Source organism: Glycine max, chromosome 20 (assembly GCF_000004515.6).
Source record: "Glycine max cultivar Williams 82 chromosome 20, Glycine_max_v4.0, whole genome shotgun sequence".
In the NCBI taxonomy this organism is placed as follows: Eukaryota; Viridiplantae; Streptophyta; class Magnoliopsida; order Fabales; family Fabaceae; genus Glycine; species Glycine max.
In genome coordinates, this window is record NC_038256.2 from 42701824 (window position 1) to 42724345 (window position 22522).

General features: G+C 31.9%; 4 protein-coding genes across 4 annotated transcripts; all 4 read left to right on the forward strand.

Moving 5' to 3' along the window:
* The first annotated feature begins 7502 nt into the window (after nucleotides 1-7502).
* On the forward strand, nucleotides 7503-10650 carry LOC100798696 (GABA transporter 1). Its single transcript, XM_003556237.5, has 7 exons — nucleotides 7503-7911; nucleotides 8051-8281; nucleotides 8895-8992; nucleotides 9096-9282; nucleotides 9366-9496; nucleotides 9863-10096; nucleotides 10195-10650. The coding sequence occupies exons 1-7, from the start codon at nucleotides 7782-7784 to the stop codon at nucleotides 10573-10575; spliced, it is 1392 nt and encodes a 463-aa protein (XP_003556285.1). The 5' UTR covers nucleotides 7503-7781; the 3' UTR covers nucleotides 10576-10650.
* Nucleotides 10651-15610: 4960 nt separating this feature from the next.
* Nucleotides 15611-18189, forward strand: LOC100799217 (uncharacterized). The gene is made up of 2 exons (XM_003556238.5): nucleotides 15611-16095; nucleotides 17961-18189. The coding sequence occupies exons 1-2, from the start codon at nucleotides 15799-15801 to the stop codon at nucleotides 18090-18092; spliced, it is 429 nt and encodes a 142-aa protein (XP_003556286.1). The 5' UTR covers nucleotides 15611-15798; the 3' UTR covers nucleotides 18093-18189.
* A 995-nt stretch (nucleotides 18190-19184) lies between these two features.
* Nucleotides 19185-19889, forward strand: LOC106797796 (uncharacterized). Its single transcript, XM_014772755.3, has one exon. The coding sequence runs from the start codon at nucleotides 19185-19187 to the stop codon at nucleotides 19887-19889; it is 705 nt and encodes a 234-aa protein (XP_014628241.1).
* LOC102662374 (uridylate kinase) lies at nucleotides 19828-22371 on the forward strand. The gene is made up of 7 exons (XM_014772754.2): nucleotides 19828-19961; nucleotides 20592-20724; nucleotides 20862-20915; nucleotides 20998-21089; nucleotides 21415-21647; nucleotides 21825-21971; nucleotides 22050-22371. The coding sequence occupies exons 1-7, from the start codon at nucleotides 19939-19941 to the stop codon at nucleotides 22106-22108; spliced, it is 741 nt and encodes a 246-aa protein (XP_014628240.1). The 5' UTR covers nucleotides 19828-19938; the 3' UTR covers nucleotides 22109-22371.
* Nucleotides 22372-22522: the final 151 nt, after the last annotated feature.

Genomic DNA, 22522 nt, shown 5'->3' on the forward strand with positions numbered 1-22522 from the left:
CAAACATATTAATATGTTAAACCTTCTACAATAAGAATCTGCCAAAACTTTATCCATTTTAAACCAAGCATATCTTAAAAAATTCGTTTGAAAAATAAAGTGGTATAACATACATTGTATAAGTTTCATATACATAACACTACAGATATTGTGAAACTCAACCGATATACACATAAAATGCATAACACTAAAGTAATTTCATTATTAATATAAGTATTGTAATTTGTTTTGGTTTCAAAAACATAAACCACAAACTAAACTAAATCAATTAATTTAAGAAAAAAAAGTATCTAAACAAATCTAAAAAGAATCACAAAAACTATCAAAACCATATTGCTAGGTTTCAAAAAAACATGAACCAAACTAAACTAAATCAATCGATTTGAGAAAAAAAAATCCAAACAAATCTAAAAGAATCACAAAAACTATCTAAGACCATATTGCTACTAAGTACTATTACTAATTTAATTTTAAATCTTTTTTTTATTTGTGGTGGAATCAAAGATGCAACACAATAGTACAAACAAAAAAGCTTAAATCATCGCATGCTAAATGAGTACCAGCCCAAAAAGGCCCAAAACCAGTACTCCAAAATGCTTAATCTTGACTTAAAAAAGACCAAAGGATGGCATGCCACTGGATTGACCTAATCTAAAGATTAAAAAAGATCCCTGAAGAACCTGAACAAAAAAAAAATCGTACAAAAGTATAATGAAAAGAGAAACCCAGTAAAATATTTTCTCTTAAACAAAAATAATATTTAAAACATATCTAGTTTGACGAATTTTTATTTAGTTTAATTTTTTATTTTATTAATTACTATAAAAACAACAGCTTATTTTTCGTTTATTTTCTGTTCTTTCAAATATTTATAAAAGACACTGGGAAAAAGTATCTAGCTTAATTACCTGTCTGGCTTGAATATTTGGTTTATTGGTTTGGATGTTTCAATTAACTAAAGATTTATTATACCTTATCGATCACACCATCAAGGAATTTAGAAGCCATGCAAATCAGTGTTTATAAAAAAAATGAAGAGCTCTTGCTACTCTAAGAAAAAGAATCTAAAAACCCCAGAACCTGGGAAGAATAAACACTTATTGTACAAGCACAAAATGAGTCGAATAAGGAGATGAGACAACTCAAGTGCTGTCAAAGTCAATAACCTATGGATGCTTCTAAAGAAGAAAAAAACAAGATAAATTATTCATGGAGAGACAAGTCATAAGCCAACTCAAGCCATAAAATATTGACAAATATCATTTACGGACAAAATATACACACATTTTTTATTTTTGTCCCTCTTTAATGGTTTATTCACGCTTTACTCCCATCTCTTTTTGTCAACTTGCATAGCTACATAATATCTGCCTTTTGCTTTATAATTTATTAAAGCGACGTCATTATATATTTAGCGTAAGCATTATGCAACAAATGATTTTTTTGGTACAGAAGCAGCAACAAATGATTTTGCTTGAGTTGGCATGTTTTTCATATAGTAATATATAATAATTCCTACCATGTTTTATTTTTGTACATTCTTGGGGTTAATGAAGCCTTATAGGTTGCATAAAAAAAAATCCCTGCGGACATGGATTAGTCAACAGCTTACCATGACCAAATAAGCACTTTTTTGGTTTGTTAAAACCAGAATAAGCAAAGCACTTTAGTTATTTGTGGACCATTATATTACATTTCCAGGGAACCTTCCATGCCTTTTTTAATTACAAGACAAATTGGACAAATCCATATGCCAAGCAAGAGCAGCATAGTACTGGCAAAATGTCAAGAATCATGATGACTTACGAGGTTAATTGGATAGGAAAGTGAGTGTGTAACACAAGCCTTTCAATAATTTTCATTAGAGAGAGAAGAGAAGCTTCTGGCAAGTGTACAAAATTCCTTTTGTTTTCTACTAAAATTTGTTGCTCCTTTCACTTTAAATGAGAAAAAGTGTAGAGCATCTTACTTTAATTGGGCAAACCGCAGACATATGCGTGCATGGAAAGAATTGAGATGAAAAAGAAAGGAAAAAAAATTAGGAATAATTAAAACAAGTATAAACAATTCCTAAAAGAGAGAATTAGAATGCTATATAAGGTTGAAAGTATGAAGGGAAAAAACTGTTAAAGGGGCATTGAAGAAAAAGTAACAAATTTATCTTTTAACTGGTTTACTTGATGCATTTAATGTGTTTGTAGTTTGTTTTACGGAATTTTGATAGATTTTTTGGAATATGAATACAGAAATATACATTTTTATACTTGTTACAAGTTTTTAAAATATATCTCCGAGTATTATTATTGATTCTTGAAAATGTTATAATTTTTTTTATTATGTTTTCTTACGTTTATATCCGCATTAGGATGGGTTAAAAAATTGATATTTCCATGAAAATGTGAAAATTTATTATCTAATATACATGTAATTTTCTTTTTTATTTAAATTATTTTAAATTTTAAAAACTATTCCTAACAATATTAAACTTTAATCAAACATTTTTTAAAATGCCTGAAAATGATATTTCCATGTTCTATTCCCGAAAATAACACTCCTCGTGTAAGAAGATTCTAAAAAATAAACGCCCCCTAAAAGTGTTTGTCCAATAGACTAAATTATATTTTTGGGATTGTTATTTTTTTGGAATAATTTTTTTATTAAAGATGTTTGATAATCAATTATCATTCCTTAAAATGTTTTAATTTAAAATAAAATATTTAAAAATAGAATAAAGGGAAACTAGAAAGTTGTAATAACTTTGATTTTTATGGGGTATAAAGATTTTTACTTTTTTTCATGTAACAATGAAAATAGAAAGAGGAAAAAATATGTGTAATATAAATTCTTGAGAATAAATAATACCTGGGAATAACTTTTTAGAATTTGTATGAAACATGAGAATGTTACATTTTCAAGCTCATATTCTTGAAAATAACTTTTTAAAACTTGAAAAAAAAAACACTCTTATCTTAATAATAAAAAATATGGACCTATTTTTAAATATAATAATTGTTAATTTCTAAATGTTTTTAATTTATCGTATATCTATTAATAAAATATTCACTCATTTTTCTATGCAACTTATGTATTCATTGACCTGTTAAAATTTAAACCATATATACTCAATGATGGAAATAATTATTCTTAAATTATGAATACTGTTATTAAATATAATTTTCACTTAAATCATTTAATGCTATAGTCATTTCTTAACTAAAATTTAAATTTCTGATATTATTAATCAAATTTATTTCAAAAAATCTTGATGTATTAGTATTTTTTTAGTATATACCACAGAAGGAAATATTAAATATGAGTTCTCTTGTGTTTTTGGAAGAGGAGTTTTTCTTCCCCCAGAAATATCTCAGCAGTGTATATATTTTGAAAGTCAAAGTGTATATTGTTTTTAAATTTTATGCAAAATGTCTAAAAGTAATTATATTTTTGGCCTAACTTTCATACTGCAATATTCATCAACAAAATCCTTAAAGATAATTTTGGTGACATGGAAGATTAATTACTCTTATTTGTCTTTATAAAGTCAAAGTAGTGTCCAATAAATAGTGGTCCGACTTTTCAAACTCATTCATTGATTTTCTTTTTCTCCTTAAATATTGTTCATGGGAGAAAACTAGGCATGCATGCATGAGTATGGGATCATTGATTATTAGTGTTATTTTCAAAGGTTTAATTCGAAACGATTTGAAATATGATGTGCTTTTTAGGTAAATATCTACAAAAAAAAATGTTCAGGAGACTAATAGCCGTCACAGAAGGAAAATTCAACTCATAATAATAGACTTCAAAGTTCATTAACATCGTCACTATGGCCGGTGGCGTACTTGCATTAATGGTGGGGAGATAATATGCTTTGGACTTAAAACTTTTTTTCAAAAAAAACTTCATCCCTTATCCCAATATATACTACTACTATAATTAGAGTAAAAGAATTAAAATTGCTTTAATTTATTAATAAGCAACGTTACCAATGCAATATTTTATCATCAAGTAAAATTGATATAGGAATAATTAAATATGGGTCTCAGTTCTAATCTAATATGTCACACTTCTTATTCGTTAAGTCATAAATAATTTTATTTAATCACAAATAATATATATATATATATATATATATATATAAAATGAGTGTCTTTTGTGCATTTCTTATCAATAAATAGTTTTATTATGATGTAGATATTTATATAAAGAATAGCGCACATGTATGTAGTCCACATGTATATTGTCCACTTGCAAAGGTTGATGTAGACCTTGTACGGGTCAACCCCAGTGAATTACTTATTAATTTTATCAAGTGAATTAATTTATAAATTAAATTAAATTAAAATGTTGTTAATTAGTATGAGTAGAATTGAATTAAGATTTTTTAAGCAAGATATTATTTTCAAATTTTGTGAAAAAAAATATAATCATTTTGCATCAATGTTAAGATGATAAAAGAAAAACTTAAACTAATTCACGTCATTTACTACTATAAACTATTCCAATCAAACACGGTGTATTGTTGAATAATTGTCATTTAATGTTGGTATACCTGCACAGAATCTCACAATCATCCTTGTTAATCATTTTTTTTCCATTTCTCTAATGATCATATATAAATACTTACGTTATATCTTCTTTAAAATCTAAAAAAGAACAAAAGTGTACTATAGAAATATAAAAAATTACACTAATGTTTTTTAAATGATATTTTTTAAAGGTAAATAGTAATATATATATATATATATATATATATATATATATATATATATATATATATATATATATATATATATATTTAAAAATACATAATTCAGATTACTAATTGAAAGACAAATGATAACGACAACCACTTAAGTTAGTTTCTAACCTTTTACTATTGAAAAATTTATTTGATGGTTAGTTAAACAAATATTTTAAATAAATTATAACATTTTTTTAAACACTACTAGAAATCATATTTTTTATTTTTTAAAATGTTAATTTTTAACTTTTAGTTTTTTACATATTATTTAATTTTTATTCTTAAAATATTTATTCAATTTTTTTATTATTCTTTTTAAATATGTTATTTATATTATTTTACATTTTTCAACGATTAATTTTATCAAACACTTATCATATATTAAACTAGCTTAAAGGCTTATAGTTAATTTTATCGAATATAACTTAAAAATTTGTATAAATTTATAATATATACTAATACTCCAAATATACATCTTCTTTTTTCTTTTTTGGGTATTCATACACACCATATTAAAATTATATTATGTGCCTTTAGCCAAGAGTTAATGGTCAATTTTTATTTATTTAAATGAGCTAATCAGAAAGGAATCTTGTTAATTACTATGCGTTAGTTAATAATATTTTAGTTAATTTTTTAACTCGTTAATATTTGGCTTTTTAAAAAGTATTGTTGGCTAGTAGGTTACTCAATTCATACGTTGCCAACATTTTTTTCTCTCTCACCAAGACAATAAAATAAAAGCGGACAATCAATGTATAAAGGTAGTTGTCATAAAAATGAAGGAAAATAATCATCATTCTTATAAAACAATTTATTGAAATATCTAATATGTAAATATGTAGTTTCAGGTTTGACATTTATTAATGTTTCTTAACTCGAAGAATAAATCTATGATTTTTTTTTCATTGTCTTCTGGAAAGATGTGAGTTTCTAATTTTTAAATGTAAATTTAAAAATATAACACATTCAATTAAAATTGAGTTGAATTAAATTTTAACTCAATTTCAAATATTTTTTAGTTTAATTTAAAAAAAAACACGAGAAGATATTTTGGGTTTTAGATTTTTGATGTAAAAATAAATTGAAAAATATTAACTAATATCTTAAAGATATTGATTAAAAAATTAAAAGTAATTTTTGAAAAAAAATATTTTTAATTCTTATATTTCATTAAATCTTTTATTTTTAATATTCTTCGTATCATCCAATTTAGTCATTTAGTCATTGTATTTTTTAAAAAAAAATTGTTTTTAGTCTTTTCTCATATGATATTGATGTTGACATTATTTCTTATAGGACAAATACATTATTTATTTACCGTGAGAACTTATGGAAGTAACATTTTAAAAAATAAACATAATCAGAACAAGACGCAAAAACAATTATGCAACAACGGTTACAGAATGATATGATAATCGGAATCTATCAATTAATTCTAAAAGTCAATAAATTTAAATATTTTTTTAATTTCTTTATTTATCATTTAATGATAAAAGGAATCAAGTTTATGTTGATAAAAGACTTTTTTTAATCGTTACCTAAAGACAATTATATTTGAATTAGTTAAGGAAAATTGTATTCAAACTTTAAAATTATTCCATTTGTTTAGTTATTAATTTTTTTTCCAACTCAAAAAGGTAACACGTAATTAAGAGAAAGAAAAAGAAAGACTAAGGAAGATTAAGCATCTAATTAGATTTACACATATACCCATTAGTGAAAGCAATTATTTTCACAATTTACACATCAACGCCCAAAAGTGAAATTGTTGTCCTAACAGTTACAAAGATTAATATCACCCCGAGATAAAGAATAAGAAACTAACCAGGAGCATTTTTTTTAATGCAATCTAACTAGTATCTAAGATAGTATTATTCTATTTACAAATTTATGTGTTGAATTCTACATAATTTTCTAACTCAATTACTCTCTGCCCTTAGTTTCGAAATCATAAAATGGTTCACTTAGCTGTGAAAAGTGAATAGGTACGTGATGCGGGTTATTTAAAACAAAAATCCAAATTTTGTTAAATATTTTAAAATCAAACTAGAAAGATTTTCTTCATGTATAAATCTTCTATTAGAATGGTTTGTTTTGACTAGAGGCAACTGACTATTTGCATAAAATAGTATTATACCGTTAAGACTTGTTTGTTTGTGTTATCTTAAGAACAAAATTTAAAAACTGTATATAAGTTAATAATACATTTTCTTTAGAAAATAAAAAAAAAAATTTAGAGTTTTTTTTTTTAGAAGTTGGAAACAATAGTACCTCTAAAAGAATAAAAAAATTATTATTCTAAAATTAAATAAAACGAGTCCTAAGTAAAAAAAATATTAAAAGCAATAATTAATTAATTATTAAAAAAAATAATATAATCACTCAAAATGGTTGCTTTCAAGTTTAAGTGTTTAACCACGAACATGATTGCTTTCTCACTTTAACAACTGTGAAACTAATCAGAAGAACTCAGTTGTATTGTAGCCAGGTTTCCCGCATGTGTGAAATGGAAATCTTTGTATGGTGACAGGCTGTATCTGGTCAACATTTTCTCACAAAAATACATAGAATGTGGCAACCATAATATATAATATACTATAATACAATGCAGCTGATTAAATTTGACTTCAATATTGATGCTGGATGAGCCACCTTGATGCTTTATTCATTGTCACCCTAGCCCACCTCACCATGCCATAAAACTCTAAGCATTCTTATTAAACTAATCATCAAGCAAGTTGTTACACATGTGTGTCACTGTCTCATATACCATTCAAAATCATCATATTTTTTTTTTCCAACGCACTGTAGTTAATCTTCTTTGACCTCAACCATGTTTCTGCTGTACCCCCTAAACTAATTTCGGTCTTTTTCAACATTCTTGTCAACTTGCCTCTCTTATTTATTTATCTATCTGTGTACGAGATCATATAGTATTATTGTTAGCTCAAGGTACATATATGAAATTATAAAAAACAACAACAACATAGGAGATACAAAGAACAAGGATTGATTCGTATCAGAGAGAGAGAAGATGGGAACTGTTACACGCAGCTCCTCTGAAGTGTATTCAAGTGACAGTGAAAAGGGGTTTGCGATGAACCACTCTACTTCTACTTCCCCAGAGCTAGATGCAGGGGCAAAGTTTGTTCTTGTATCTCGAGGTGAGGCTGCTTTTCCTTTTTATTCCATCATGGTTGTGATGAACAGAAGCAAAAGCAAAAACAGCCTTTGTTTTTTTTTACTTTTCCATCAAGATGAGAAAAAGGGTGTTTGTGTTGATGAATTGTTCACTATACGCAGGATCATGGTTGCACTGTGGGTACCATTTGACTACATCTATTGTGGCTCCGGTGCTTCTTACTCTTCCTTTCTCCTTCACTTTGTTGGGTTGGGTTGGAGGAGTGCTTTGGTTGACCCTTGCAGCAGTTATCACATTCTATTCATACAACCTTTTATCTGTGGTCTTGGAATATCATGCACAGCTTGGCCGTCGCCAGCTACGATTCAGGGACATGGCTAGAGATATTTTAGGTGATTTTTCAGATTCTTTTGCTTCCTGCTTTGAATTAAAAGCATCTCACTTTTCACAAAATTATCTTGTTTTTTTGGGGGGACATAAAATCATCATGTTATGTATTTTCGTGGTCCAAATTTGCTTTCATCTTCAATTCAAAATATGTTCAGGGTGTTTGGAAACCTGATGAGAAGTATAAAATCATGTCAGCCGCGTGGAAGTTATATCAATTAGCTTCATAGTAAATGTGAAAAATCAAAACTGGGCCGTGGAACCAAAAGCTGGAACTGCTGCTTTTCCGAAATTGGTTTTCTAATTTCTTTGTCAGAAGAAAATCACTTCTATTTTAGAAAAAGGCTGTGCACAGCTTGGTGTAATAGCTTCAGACTCTTTATCATATATTAGAAAAATTAGAGAGAAACTATACTGGAGTATAGACAATAGCTACTAGTCATCTACAGAAACTTTTTATCTGCTAGTGTTATCCACTACTTTAGTAGGAATTTGGACTACTTGTCTGATTTTTCTTTTCCCGAGACTAGTAGTTTCCTTATTTTCATTGTTGCATTCCTTTACTTGGATGGCTTGTGTGTCTTAAATGGTATAATTGAAATGAAAATGTTGTGGCAGGACCTGGATGGGCAAAATACTTTGTAGGCCCTCTTCAATTTGCTATATGCTTTGGCACAGTGATTGGTGGTCCTCTAGTGGGAGGAAAGAGCCTCAAGGTAATTTAATTATTAGTGTCATTTGGCCATTACAGTTTCTGAAATTTCCCATTCCCATGTTACTGTGTTTTATTGAGAATCTACATTTCCATCTTCTTTGCAGTTCATTTACCAGCTCTACAACCCAGAGGGATCAATGAAGCTTTATCAATTTATTATTATATGCGGGGTCATAACACTGATTTTGGCTCAACTTCCATCCTTTCACTCCCTGAGGCATGTTAATATGATTTCTCTAATTCTTAGTGTGTTGTATGCCACATGTGTCACGATCGGTTCTATATACATTGGTAAGGAAAGGAAAACACAATGGCATTGGCAACCTGAGCAGAAACTTGTAATCAACTTGATGTCTTGCTTGTATCTACCACAGGTCACTCCAAAAATGCGCCACCAAGGCATTATTCTGTAAGAGGTTCTGATGCTGATCAACTCTTTGGTGTGTTCAATGGTATCTCAATCATTGCTACCACATATGCTAGCGGAATCATTCCAGAAATACAGGTTAGTTTAGCATCTTGCTATTCATTTTTCACAGAAACAAATTCTCCCTCCAGTTTTTTACATAAGAAACAAATGGCTGCATTTCTTTGGTCCTAACAAATGCCTATGATTTCATTTTGCCTATGGTTTTTTTTTATCGAAATTTGTTAGAAATTCATTGGAAATCATTGTAGAAGTGCATTAATGACACTTTTTAATGAAGACTTCCAATTTTTTACTCCTTAACCACTGTCTGAACTATTTAATTATATGGGTAGTTCTGGAATAAAATTTGAATTTATAACATTATTAATTAAAATTAACTAACTAAGCACCTATTAGACATCATGTCAAGTCACTAAAGTAGAATTCTTCTGCAATTTGCAGGCAACATTGGCGCCTCCTGTGAAGGGCAAAATGCTGAAAGGGCTATGTGTCTGTTATTCTGTTATAGCCACCACCTATTTTAGTGTTGCAATCTCAGGTTATTGGGCATTTGGTAATGAATCCGGTGCATCAATTCTTGCTAACTTCATTGGTGAGACGAAGCCTTTGCTTCCCAAATGGTTTTTCTTGATGACTAACATATTCATCCTTCTACAAGTGATGGCACTGACTGCGGTAAGAACAGCTTCTTGGTATAATATACATTTGTCACTTTTTGCAATTCACAACATTCCATGTTCATGATGAATAACCATAGATTGGTCATGTTACAGGTTTATCTGCAACCAACAAATGAAATGTTTGAAACAACTTTTGGAGACCCAAAAATGGGACAATTCTCCATGCGCAATGTTGTGCCAAGGGTGGTACTTCGGTCACTATCAGTGGCAGCAGCCACGGTTTTAGCAGCTATGTTGCCATTCTTTCCAGATATAATGGCTTTGTTTGGGGCATTTGGATGCATTCCTCTTGATTTCATTTTGCCTATGGTTTTTTATAATATGACTTTCAAGCCCTCAAAAAACACCATAATGTTTTGGGTGAACAATGTGATTGCAGCAGCATCCTCAATTTTAGTTGTGATTGGAGGAATAGCATCTATTAGACAAATAGTTATTGATGCCAAAACATATAATTTGTTTGCAGATATGTAAAAATTATAGCAATACATACAAACATCAGTCTAAGTTTCATTGCAATTCTATTAGTCATCTCGAATCAAGCAATTTTTTCAACGGTGTGGATTTTCTGACCCATTATCTTGTTAGAACTTAGAAATTACTAGCTAGTAGTATGTTTTATTGACAGCTTGATGGTTGTGGGCAATGCACGTCTATAGCTACTGGGGTTTAGTAGTTTATCAAGACAGAACTGTGCAGTATTAGTCTTTAATGTGTAACATCATTTGATTGCTGGTTGTAGACCCACAACGTTGTGTGGGTGCCAAAGATGTAATTAATAGTTGAATTGTTTAAGACATTATGTTGATTGAAAACCAATGTAAAAAAATCATAGTCAAGGAAATAACCTTTAGACGTGGGATAAAGTGGAGAAAAGGTACCAGAGAAGTTAAATGAAAATAGTTAATTAGAGTAGTAGTTGAAAAGAAAAAGAATTAATAAAGGACATTGAATGCAATAGTAGTGAAGGAGGTTGTACTAGACTCCTTTGTAGAGGTCTATGATCATGAACCAAGCTAATGAGTTGGCCCATTACAATTAAACTCAATAGCTGGTCCACAAAGACTCAAGATTGAGAATTTTCTGCCGCTACACGAATCCCAATTCACCCGAGAGAATAAAGTTTGTTAAAAAAGCAGACACAATGAATTTCACAAGTCACTCTTAGTCCTAGAGACATTTGCCACGCCTTATCATGAAATACTACTATGAGTAATATAGAAATAACTTAAATAGGCCATATATGCCTCAAGTACAACCTCTAATTTTTACACATTCATTTTCCTCTTGTATGAACATCAAATTCCTTACAAGTAAACTGCTCAAATTTGATTTGTCACATCTAAGAAAATTCTATTTAGATATTCTTCCTCTATTTAAGCATTGATTGAAAGGGAGAGGGGGGGGGGGGGGGGGGGGTATTTCAACCACAAGGTGCCACCTCAATCAAAAACGTTATCCTACCTTATCATACTAAAGTTTTACTTAAAATCAAAATGGCCATAAATAAATTTACGATTTTTAGGTGAAAAATATTCAATGAAAAAGTATTTTTAATAAAATTATTACTCAAACTAACAATAAATAAAATAGATTTAAATAATAGAATTTGAATTTATTAAAAATACAATTCCAGAATGCAGATGAAACGTGGTATACTATACTATCATTCGGTAGTATATGTGTGTGTTAGTTTTTTTTTTTTTTTGATAAGTAAATTTGTATTGATATAAGCTGCACAAGTGCAAAAAGTTACAATAATTACAGTAATTGGCAATCCCCATTCAAGAGCCTACACAATCAGTGGTATAGCAATAGCAGAAGACAATTCAAAAAATTCCACCAATAACATATTAGCTTATAGAAGAGAGTTGCATATGGGAAGATGCTATCAAACATAAAATAAGGAACGCCCTCCACCTTATATATGTGTGTTAGTGTCACTAGTTCAATTTCATGCCGCTTTTGATTTCCATAGCTATTGCTATCTCCTTGACGCTTGAGAAAAAAGAACGACAATGACCAAAAACACTGAAATTGAAAGCGCGGTGACTGAAAAATTACCCAAACAACCCACACCGAACCTCTTCTCTTTGTTCCCTAAACTCAACTTTCAACTCCCTTTTCTCCCACCCAAACCTCCGAACCACTTTTATTACTTTTCATGGAATAATTTGTCCTTTTCGGCGTCGGAATCCGAAGCCCAGCGTCGTTCGGTTTCCCATAACCAACGTTGTGGTGGCACCTCTCCACGCTGAACCTGATCACTCTTTTCCCGCCAATACATCCAATCCTCTATTACTCTGCCAGTTATTCCCCTCTTTTATTTATTTAATTTGAATGTTGAAGGGCATCATCACTTGGTTAAAGTTTTGATTTCCCTTTCTTGAAGCGAAAATTCCATTCATATGTATGATATCAGGGTTTAGGATCTCTCTTGGAGCTTGCAACTCTTATATATGAATTTTTACAAGCCGCAATCATAATGCCATTATTAGCACAAAACCTCATACTTGTCCGGTGACAAATATGATCCGGTGAATATTTTTATGAAACTTTGTGATTAAGTGACGGTATACTATTAAGAAGGTTGGTTACGGAGATATAAAGTTGGTTGAGTGTTTAAGAAAGAAGAAAAAGGAAGTAAAATCACGGGTTTGATTACATTAGTTCTGATGTATATTTCTTCAAGTGTCATTGTATATATGTATTTTTGTATATGTATGTATGAGCTTTCCAAAGCTGGTTTTTTACCAAGTTAGATATTCCATAATAAGCTGTTCTGTTCAAAGACAGGATATTCGTGGAAGAGGTTGATTAGTCTTGTTATACTCCATTTACATATTCTCACAACGTTACTTCGTTTGATTTCAGATATATGCGTTCGTAGGGTACTTCATTTCAACATGGATTCGGGCAAGGTGGAATGAGAGGTAGGGTTGAGGAAGGTCTCCCAATGATAAGAGGGCTGAAGGAAGGCATTCTGATGATGGTAGTCATCCATCTTCAAGGAAATGGGATGAATAGAAATTCTCACTGGACACAGTGCTATGTCAATACTCTCAAATTCTCTGTATGAACAAAAAATTGGTTTATTTGCTTAAATTGCTTTGAAGAACCAAATGTTGTTGAAGGTGCTCTTTGTCATATACCAAAAGTTGTTGAATTGGTACATATTTTCTTTCTTTAGTATCAAGTAATGACAAATGATGACATTGAATATATATAATTTCTAGTACGTTGTAAATCATCAATTCTTACTTTTCTCTTATAATTTTAAGTTGCAAAATTATTTATCAAAATTTCGTATTCAAGTAATTTTAACATTTCCTAATAGATAAAATAACTAGTTTATATAATTTATATTAATACATAATTAATCTCAAATGAGATTTAAACCATTTTAATTTTGAAAATTTGTTTTTAATGGTAGCAACAAGTATATTATTGTGAATATTCTAGTCCGCCGGAGTTAGATGCAGGGGCAAAGTTTGTTCTTGTATCTCGAGGTGAGGCTGCTTTTCCTTGTTCTTAATGAACAAAAGTGACAGAAAACTTTGTTTTGAGAAAAGGGTGTTGATGAATTGTTCACGATATGGTGGTGGGCAGGATCATGGTTGCAATATGGGTATCATTTGACTACATCTATTGTGGCTCCGGTGTTTTTTGTTTTTTTTTTTTGAAAAGTCAAAGAAGAACTGTATATTACTTTAACTGTAGTTTGGAGCACAAGTAGTGCCACAAAAAGAAACAACTACGTAAGATCATCATGTCCAGTGACAGATACAAATAAGCTAAGTACCCTGTGTACATGCACAATATCAAGTGAAGTACCCACAACCCATAATATGATCACAAAATAATTGAACCCTGTGCTATCAGCAACTTGCGCCAAGAGCATTCCTCGATCCGCTACTACTGCACTCCGCTTGACAACGCCAGCTCACATGTGCATTTTGCATGACATCTGTTAAGCTCATAGGCAGTAATTCCATTGTGAATTGCTGAAACCCACCCAAATAAACTAACCCAACTGTAATAGTTCAGCTAGCTAATACACCACAGAGGATCAATCAACCAATAATAGTAAGATGCAGAGAAGCCTTCCTTTTTGCCTTTCAGCCACAGCCAAGCTTTGAACTTAATCGTGTCAATGATTTGCTGCAAATTTCCTCTCTCATCTTTAAAAATAATCTGGTTCATGTGTATCCAAATCATTGCAGCCCAAGTCACCCACCACGCCAATCTTACCTTGTTGCCTTTGAAACCAAGAGCATGTTCCAGATGTGTGGAATGCAGGAGTCAGGGAGTGGTTGCTGTCTCCCTATCCAAGCGTAACATTCCATCCAAATCTGATAAGAGAACCTGCAGGAGAAGAACAAATGATTCAAATTTTCTGCTTCCTGGTTACAAAAACAACAGCACGACCAAGCTTCTTACTCTTCCTTTCTCCTTCTCCTTCAAGCAAATTTTAAATATGGAAACATGCTTGCGTTTAGTTAATTAGTTCCAATAGAATAAGCACCAATATGTATGTCTGTATATGTCTTCCATCCACTCCTAACATTACAGCCCCCATAGTAAAATCAGCAACATTACCGAATTCTGTAATGAAAAGTATCTGCATAATTTAGTCCGGCAGAAACCAACACATCTCACACTGTAGCACATTACTAATATTTATCAATTCTTATTTTACCCTTATACTTTTAAGTTGCAAAATTATTTACGTATCAAGTAATTTTAACATTGTTTTATAGATAAAGTAACTAGTTTATTTAATGTATTTTAGTACATAACTAATCTCAAATGAGATTTAAATCATTTTCATTTTGAAAAATTGTTTTTAAAGGTAACAACTATATTAAGTAAAATCAGAACTATTGATATCTGATGAAGAAAATTAGTAAATCATTTGAAGTCTTTAAGATTCGAAACCTTTGTAACTTGCTTGATTATTTCAAATGTTCATTTTTTAAAAAGAAAAATAAAACAAATTAATGACATGAATGATAACAAATCAACAATGAAAAGTAGAAAGTTAGAAACATCAAAGAGGTTCAAGAATGAGAAGGAGAAACGATAGGAGAGATATAGTTTTTTTTTTCATGGCAAGGGAAGAGAGATAGCTAAAAATATTGAATATGAAAAAAGTTGTAGAATAAATAGTTATAATTTTTCTTTAATAATTATCAATGTGTTGATTAAAAGTTTACAACAATAACTTGGATAGAAAATAATGAATCTCTAATAATTATAGAATTTAGTTAAATTAATACATTATCATTAGCGTAAATATTTTTACATTATTAATTAATTAGGTAGTATTATTGTAAATATAATTTTTAAAATAATTATTATGAAGTTGAACAATTCTATCAAACATAATATGATTTGATGTTAGTAGAATTTTTTTATATAAGTGTATTCTAATTTAACTTATAATTTTAAGCTGTAAAAAATCAACAAAAAATAATTCATTAAAAACATAAATAATTTAGAGACAGATGGAGGGCGTTGCACGCAATAGAGTGATGGTGTTGGACGAAGCGAATGAATGAGTGACGTAGTAACGACCAGCCTACTATTTCAGATGAAACGCCGTATACTTTCTTTCAACTCTCCAAACTTCATTCTACTATATATATATATTAGGGTTTTATTGTTTTTGCTATTGGTATCTCCGTCCCTTGAACAATGAGCAGAAGGAGCGATGAAACTGCGGTGACTGAAGAAGCACCACCCAAACAGTCCCTACCGAACCTCTTCTCTTTGTTTCCTAAAATCAATTTTCAACTCCCTTTCCTCCCACCCAAACCTAAACCCAAACCTCAAGAACCCAACCCTCAGGCTCAGCAAGAGGGTCCGAAGCCTAGCCGTGTACAGTTTCCGAAAACCCAAGTGGCGGTGGTTGCTTCTTCGCCTCTGCAAGCTGAACCTGATGCTGACCACTCTCCCGCTGCTAAGACAACCAATCCTCTTATACTCTGGCAGGTAGGTTGTTTTCATTTCCCCCTTTTTTGAATCAAAAATTGCATTCATATGTATCATCATATTAGGGTTTGCTTCCGTGAAGAGTAAATAGTCAAATCAATGATGACAAAGTTATATCTGTGGTCCCTCAATCGTCTTGTGGCGTGAGCACTAGTCTACCCCAGGAAGTGCGCGTAATTTGTATCGTTTAACTATTTTGTTTGTGTGGGTGGGGGAGGGAAGAAAAATTGCATTGGTTTTACACTCTCATATGCATAATTAGGATTTGGATGATTGAAACATTCTTCTGGCGCAGGATGGTACTTTTGTGATGATCTTTTGTTTTTTGTTTCTGCACATATGGAATAAACAACCACGATTCTTGAAAATATTTTTTCACAACCAGCAATCATGATTAAGCACATGCGTATGAATTGTCAAGGTTGTCTAGTCAGAATATGATTCAGTAAATAACTTGTTGTGAAAACTTTATGGTTACATTATTTCTGTTCTGATATTTCTTCAAGTGTCAATGTATATGGATGGTTTTATGTATGGTTTGAGTGCCTTGGATTAAGGACCTACGGATCCCCCCCAATCCATCAACCCTTCCTGTGCCTCTAATCTGCTTTGAGCAGCCAACCCCTTTCAACCCATTTGGATAAAATTTTCTATTTTCTATTCCTAGCATAGTCACCAGCAACTTGTGTCTTGTATGCAATTGTGCATGTTGACAGTTTAATGAGTGAGCATACAAGCTTCTGTTAAGAAGCTGATACTCTGTTCTCATATCCAAACAAATAGTCCATTTGTACTTGATAATATAGTTATCAAATCACCTAAGATAGGATCATCTTATCACTACTGATCTATATATTTTAAATATCCCTTGATTCTAGGAGTTAGTTTTTCACAACTGTTGTCACTTGTTTATGCATACATGTAAACATTCAAGAGATAAGCACACTCAGATTATTCCCCTAAATTTCTTTCTGACATTGTCAAGAAGGCTGACAGACAGTTAAAAAGTTTTGGAATAAGAGGTCATTGGTTTCAAAGCCCAGAAAGATGTAGCCCGTGTCACATGGGAATGGGGTTAGCGACCAATTCGATTAAAAGACCTTCCCCTCTGATTTTCAGTTTTATGGTGAAGTTCAAAAGAAGTCCCTGCAAATGATTACATGACAGTTCTCCTTTCTCCCTCTCTGATAAATCTCATGTCTACCATATGGAGAAAAGGAAAGACTAAATATTATTTTTGGATATTGCTCAAATGAGCAAATCTCACTCATTACATGGATACATTGTGCCTTTTATAACATAATTGGTTACAAGAGTAATTAACTTGTAACTAACTAATAGCTAATATGCAACTAACTAAACTAACAACTAACTTGTAACTAACTAATGTTAGGAGTTTATATCTCTAACTGGACTTGCATAAGTGGGCATTCTTTACCTATCTTGCCTGTATAGTAAACTCTTCTTTTTTCTTATTTTCCTGTATTATTCTGATACTCCTCATTCCCAAGGTATGTTGGAATATTGCATTTTAATCTTAATATGACTTTTGCAGTGAGAGTAATGAATTCATGTTTAATCCATTGGCTGTTTTGGTAATCCAACCACTTTTGGTGAGGTATGTTTTGATTAAGAACTACCTTTAAAGTTTGCATTATATATGTATTTCACTATTTTACATATGTATGAGCTTCCAAAGTGTGCTTTTTGTTCATTGGTTTGAGTTATTTGACCAATTAGGATATTCCATGATAAGCTGTTCAGAGACAATATATTCGTGAATGATGTTGCATAATCTTGTTATGCTTCAATATGATGTTAAGTCCATTTACATTTTCTCACAAGTTTACTTTATTTGATTCTAGATTTATGCAATAGGAGCGATTGCGATTTCATCATGGGTTTGGGCAAGATGGAATGAGAGGAAGGGCCGAGGTGGGGGGTCTCCCAATGATGAGAGGGGTGAAGGAAGGCATTCTGATGATGGAAATCAGTGATCTTCAGGCGATGAATAGAAATTTCCATTAGCTGTATACAGTGCTATGCCAATACTCTCACATTCTAAGTATGAATGAAAAATTGTTTCATTACCAAGAGTCGCCGAATTGGTCATATTTTCATTTTAGTGTCAAATGATGGCATCGATTCTTTCTCGTTTCTGTTCTCAAAACCTCTGCAGCCACAGGTGATCAATTAGCAGATTAACCTTAACAATTGAAGATAATTATAAACGTTTTTTTTTTCATCAAAACTTACATTTCCACTTTAATTTTCTTTTCAGCAAAATAGTATAGCTGTATACAGATAAACAAATAAAATAAATTGTCTCTGAACAAGATTATGCAACATCAATGCCTCAATATGATGTTAAGTCCATTTACATTTTCAATATGATGTTAAGTCCATCTCTAAAGTATTAATAAAATAAACAAATAATTTTTTTAAAGATGAGTGTTAGACATACATTTCTTCAAACACTAGTTAAAATCTATTAAAAATTACAAAATTAAGAGAAAAATTATTTTTTTTAAAAATGAGTGTCAAACATACTCTTTAATTAATTAAAATTTATTGAAACCTGTAAAATTAAGAGAGAAATTATTAAATATTAAATTTGATGTGAAATTCATAAAGTTTAATCATTTTTAATAAATTTAAACTTATAAGAGTGAATGTATTAAAAAAATGTGTGAATATGTTCTTAATATTTTTCTTTTAAAAATAAGTTGAGATGATCATGTAACATACACAAAACTGGCCTTAAATATTAAAACAACCCTTTCCTTTAATGTTCTAGATTTTCAGTACTACTTTTGCATCTTGGAGTACTTTTGAATAATTTATTTATTATTTTAAATTTCAAATATGATTTTAATTATTATTTTTAATTACATCCTTATGAAAAAAAAAATGTGCAACATGTCTAAATTATAAATAATTTTAATAAATTAAAAACTCTTGATTTATGGGGAAAAAAAATAAAGGGAATAATGAATATATGACAAATAAAAAAAGAAAAAAGCGAGTTTGTCATCGCTTACCTCCGTAGCCTTTCTTAATTTACAACTCACAACCTCGCTTCGGTTTCTATGTTAACACACAGAACAGAGAAACAAAACAAACATCCCTTAACTTCACGTTTGATGACGGAAATCGTTACAGCCTCCGTCATAACGTCGTCTCTGATTCCTCCGTCACAAACCCTAACCCTAACCCTAACTAACCCTAAGTCCCTAATCCCTCTTTCTCTTGGTGGTCACCGAAGCTACCCTCTCCTCGACTATCCCTCCCACGCGCAGCCTCACCTCCACGCTCCCACGCGCCACCACTTCCTTTCCTCCTCCTCCTCCAGTCCCACCACTCTCCCCGCCGCCGACATCGCCACCGCCGACTACTACCCACACGCCTCCTCCTTCTCCGACGACTCCGCCAAATCCAACTCCAAACGCGCCTCCGCCGCCGGCAGCCCCTACTACAACAAGAAGCTCAAATCCACCACCGATTCGGTTCCAGCGACCGATTACTCGAAGGACCGCGAAGAATGGAGCGACACGGCGATCGCGTGTCTGTTGGAGGCGTACACGGAGAAGTTCAACTTGCTGTACCGCGGCAACCTCCGCAGCCGCGACTGGGAGGAGGTGGCGGAGGCGGTGGGGGGACGGTGCGGCGGAGAGGGGAAGCATCAGAAGAGCGTGGAGCAGTGTAAGAATAAGATTGATAATTTGAAGAAGAGGTATAAGGTGGAGCTTCAGAAAATTGGGAGTGGTGGCATTGTCTGTGAAAACTGTTTCTGATGATGACAAGGCTGGCAGTAGTGGTGCTGCTGCTGCTAATTCTCCTTCTATGGCTAGACAAACCAAGAACAGGTCTTAGTTTTTTTATTTATAAAATCACCGTATGTTAGTTGTTGGTTATGCTTGTCATTTTGTGTTTGTAAATATTATGTAACGGATTCATGATGCAGATTAGATAACCGTTGGGAGAAATGCTAGCAACAAACTCTCTAACTCTTTATTATTGATTCAAATTTATTGAAAATCACAAAATTTTGCAGGTTTCCCTTCGTATTCAACGAGTCTCACTTATGATTTTGTAGTTTCTAATAAATTTTAACCAATAATATATAGTCTTACCACTCCTCTAGTGTTTTGATTTTGCTCCAAGTTATTGTTCAGTTTTCGATTTACAGGAAATTTGGCTTTGGTTGTCGACTTTGAATGTTTTCTTTTTTGCTAATAATTGTTCTATAGGTCATTTGTTTGTTAGTTGATGTTGTTGTTTGGTATGTGTAGTTAACTTCACCTACTGAGACAAGGTTTGATTGTTGTTGTAAACTTGGTATAGTTCAGTCTCTTGTTCAAGATGGTGTGACATGACATGCTTTTTAGTTGTTCATAACTTCTTGTTGCTTGTCTTAATAGTTGGTTGTTCAAGGCATGCTATGCTGTAAGACATTGGGATGGCCTTCTTACCATTAGTGATAAATTTGTTGGCAGATATGCACCTAGCAACGCTACTGTGGCAATCAACCTCAAATTGAAGCCGGCATCAAATCTGAAATGGCATAGAGTTTTGTTTAAAATTAGTGGCTCTGCATTGGCTGGAAACTGCCAGAACATTGACCCCAAGGTGCAATTGTTGTTCTTGATTCTATTATCCATTCATATTATATTGTTTTTGGAGGATATTTGAATGAATAGGTTGTGCTTCCTACTCTTAGAGACTTAATTGGAAACTGCAATTCAACTGTTTGCTTCCATCATTAGGTGGCAATGCAGATTGCTAGGGAAGTGGCAACAACTTGCCGCCTTGGGGTGGAGGTATTCCCTTGCCTTCTTTATAAAAAAATTTAACACTGGAGATTAGTTTTTGTTAATGTTGCCTAGAGCTCAATTTATACAGGTGGCCATTGTTGTTGGTGGTCGTAACTTCTTTTGTGGAGATGCATGGGTGTCTGCTACCGGGTTGGATAGACCTATGGCTTACCAAATAGGGTAAGTGATTTTAGTTCTTTGATTGATTATTTATGAAATTATTTATACTAATTAAGCAGGTTTTTTCTTTTAATGATGGCATTTTGTGAGGCTCTATATGTAAAGAGTATAGGATGAGATTGAGAAAATACAATAGGATCTTTGTTTAAAAGTAAGGCAAAGTTTTTTATATTAAGCATAATACTGTTGTTAATAAGGTTATGCTCTGTGCGTGTGCAATGGGTCAAGTGATGTAATATCAACTTTACAGTACAACCTGCCTGAAAACTTCTAGAAACATATTATTGATTGCATCCTGACTTTATGTTATTTTCTGTAAAACAAGTATGATGGGAACAGTTATGAATTCTATTTTGCTTCAATCTGCTTTGGAAAAGCTGGGTGTTCAGACACGTGTTCAGAATACATTCTTGATGCCAGAGGTTGCTGAACCATATCGCAGGCAACGAGCTATTAGACATCTTGAGAAAGGAAGGGTCATATTTGGTGGTGTTGGTGCTGGCACTGGAAATCCACATTTTACCACTGATACAGCTGCAGCTCTCAGAGCTTCTGAGCGTATGACCTTGCACTTCCACTTAAGCATCGCATCTTTAGTTTTGCTGTTTTTATGTCAGTTCTAATTATGTGCTCTATAATCATCTGTATATTATGCTTGATGCCTGAGTAGGAGTGAATTTTGACAGTCTTCCAACTATATTTTTTTCTGGGTTAATGTTGATGCGGTTCTGAAAGTTACTAATGTGAATGGTGTCTTTGACTGCCATCCCCATAATGATAATGTAACACTCGATCACATTTCCTTTAGGGAAATTGTTTCTAGGAACGTCACCTCCATGGACATGATGGCACTGGCATATTGTGAAGAGAATGGAATACCTGGTTGGTATTTTCTCACTGTTTTCATTCAATGTAATCATACAAAAAATCCATTTTTTCTGAGGTAGTCTTTCTCTCCAGTTGTAGTCTTCAACATGCTTGAACCAGGGAATGTTTCAAGAGCATTATGTGGAAGTTGACACTTTGATCGATCAAACTAGTAGAGTGGAGCATCAGCTTCCTAGTTAATCGTGCTTAATTTGGTTGTAATCAGATTATGGTAATCACTTAATCTTCAACACAAGTGATCCCTTGATTTGTTTGTATTTTAACTGAGGCGTTGCCTGTTAGCTAATGTAGCACTATTCATTAGATTTACCACACATGTAACTTAACTACTGAAATTTGGTACTTATTTAACTAATGTATGACATAATAATATATTTGACATATTTACACTAAAGTACTCATTTACTTGAATGAAGATATCGGGTTTCACTTTGTTACTGTAATAATAATTTGATTCATTTCGCCGCTTCAACCTGTGAAAACCAATAAAATTATTGAACTTGCCTCTTTTTCAATCCTTTCTTACTCGTTTAAACATAATCCGA

Excerpts from the sequence above, each read along its gene's own strand:
- LOC106797796 (XM_014772755.3), top strand. The coding sequence starts at position 19,185 with ATGTTAACACACAGAACAGAGAAACAAAACAAACATCCCTTAACTTCA.
- LOC102662374 (XM_014772754.2), top strand. The coding sequence starts at position 19,939 with ATGGCTAGACAAACCAAGAACAG. Across the intron at positions 20,725-20,861 it reads GCCAGAACATTGACCCCAAG|GTGGCAATGCAGATTGCTAG; the intron begins GTGCAATTGTTG and ends TTCCATCATTAG. Across the intron at positions 21,648-21,824 it reads AGCTCTCAGAGCTTCTGAGC|TTACTAATGTGAATGGTGTC; the intron begins GTATGACCTTGC and ends CGGTTCTGAAAG.
- LOC100798696 (XM_003556237.5), top strand. The coding sequence starts at position 7,782 with ATGGGAACTGTTACACGCAGCTCCTCTGAAGTGTATTCAAGTGACAGT. Across the intron at positions 8,993-9,095 it reads TGGGAGGAAAGAGCCTCAAG|TTCATTTACCAGCTCTACAA; the intron begins GTAATTTAATTA and ends TCTTCTTTGCAG. Across the intron at positions 9,497-9,862 it reads GAATCATTCCAGAAATACAG|GCAACATTGGCGCCTCCTGT; the intron begins GTTAGTTTAGCA and ends TGCAATTTGCAG.
- LOC100799217 (XM_003556238.5), top strand. The coding sequence starts at position 15,799 with ATGAGCAGAAGGAGCGATGAAACTGCGGTGACTGAAGAAGCACCACCC. Across the intron at positions 16,096-17,960 it reads ATCCTCTTATACTCTGGCAG|ATTTATGCAATAGGAGCGAT; the intron begins GTAGGTTGTTTT and ends ATTTGATTCTAG.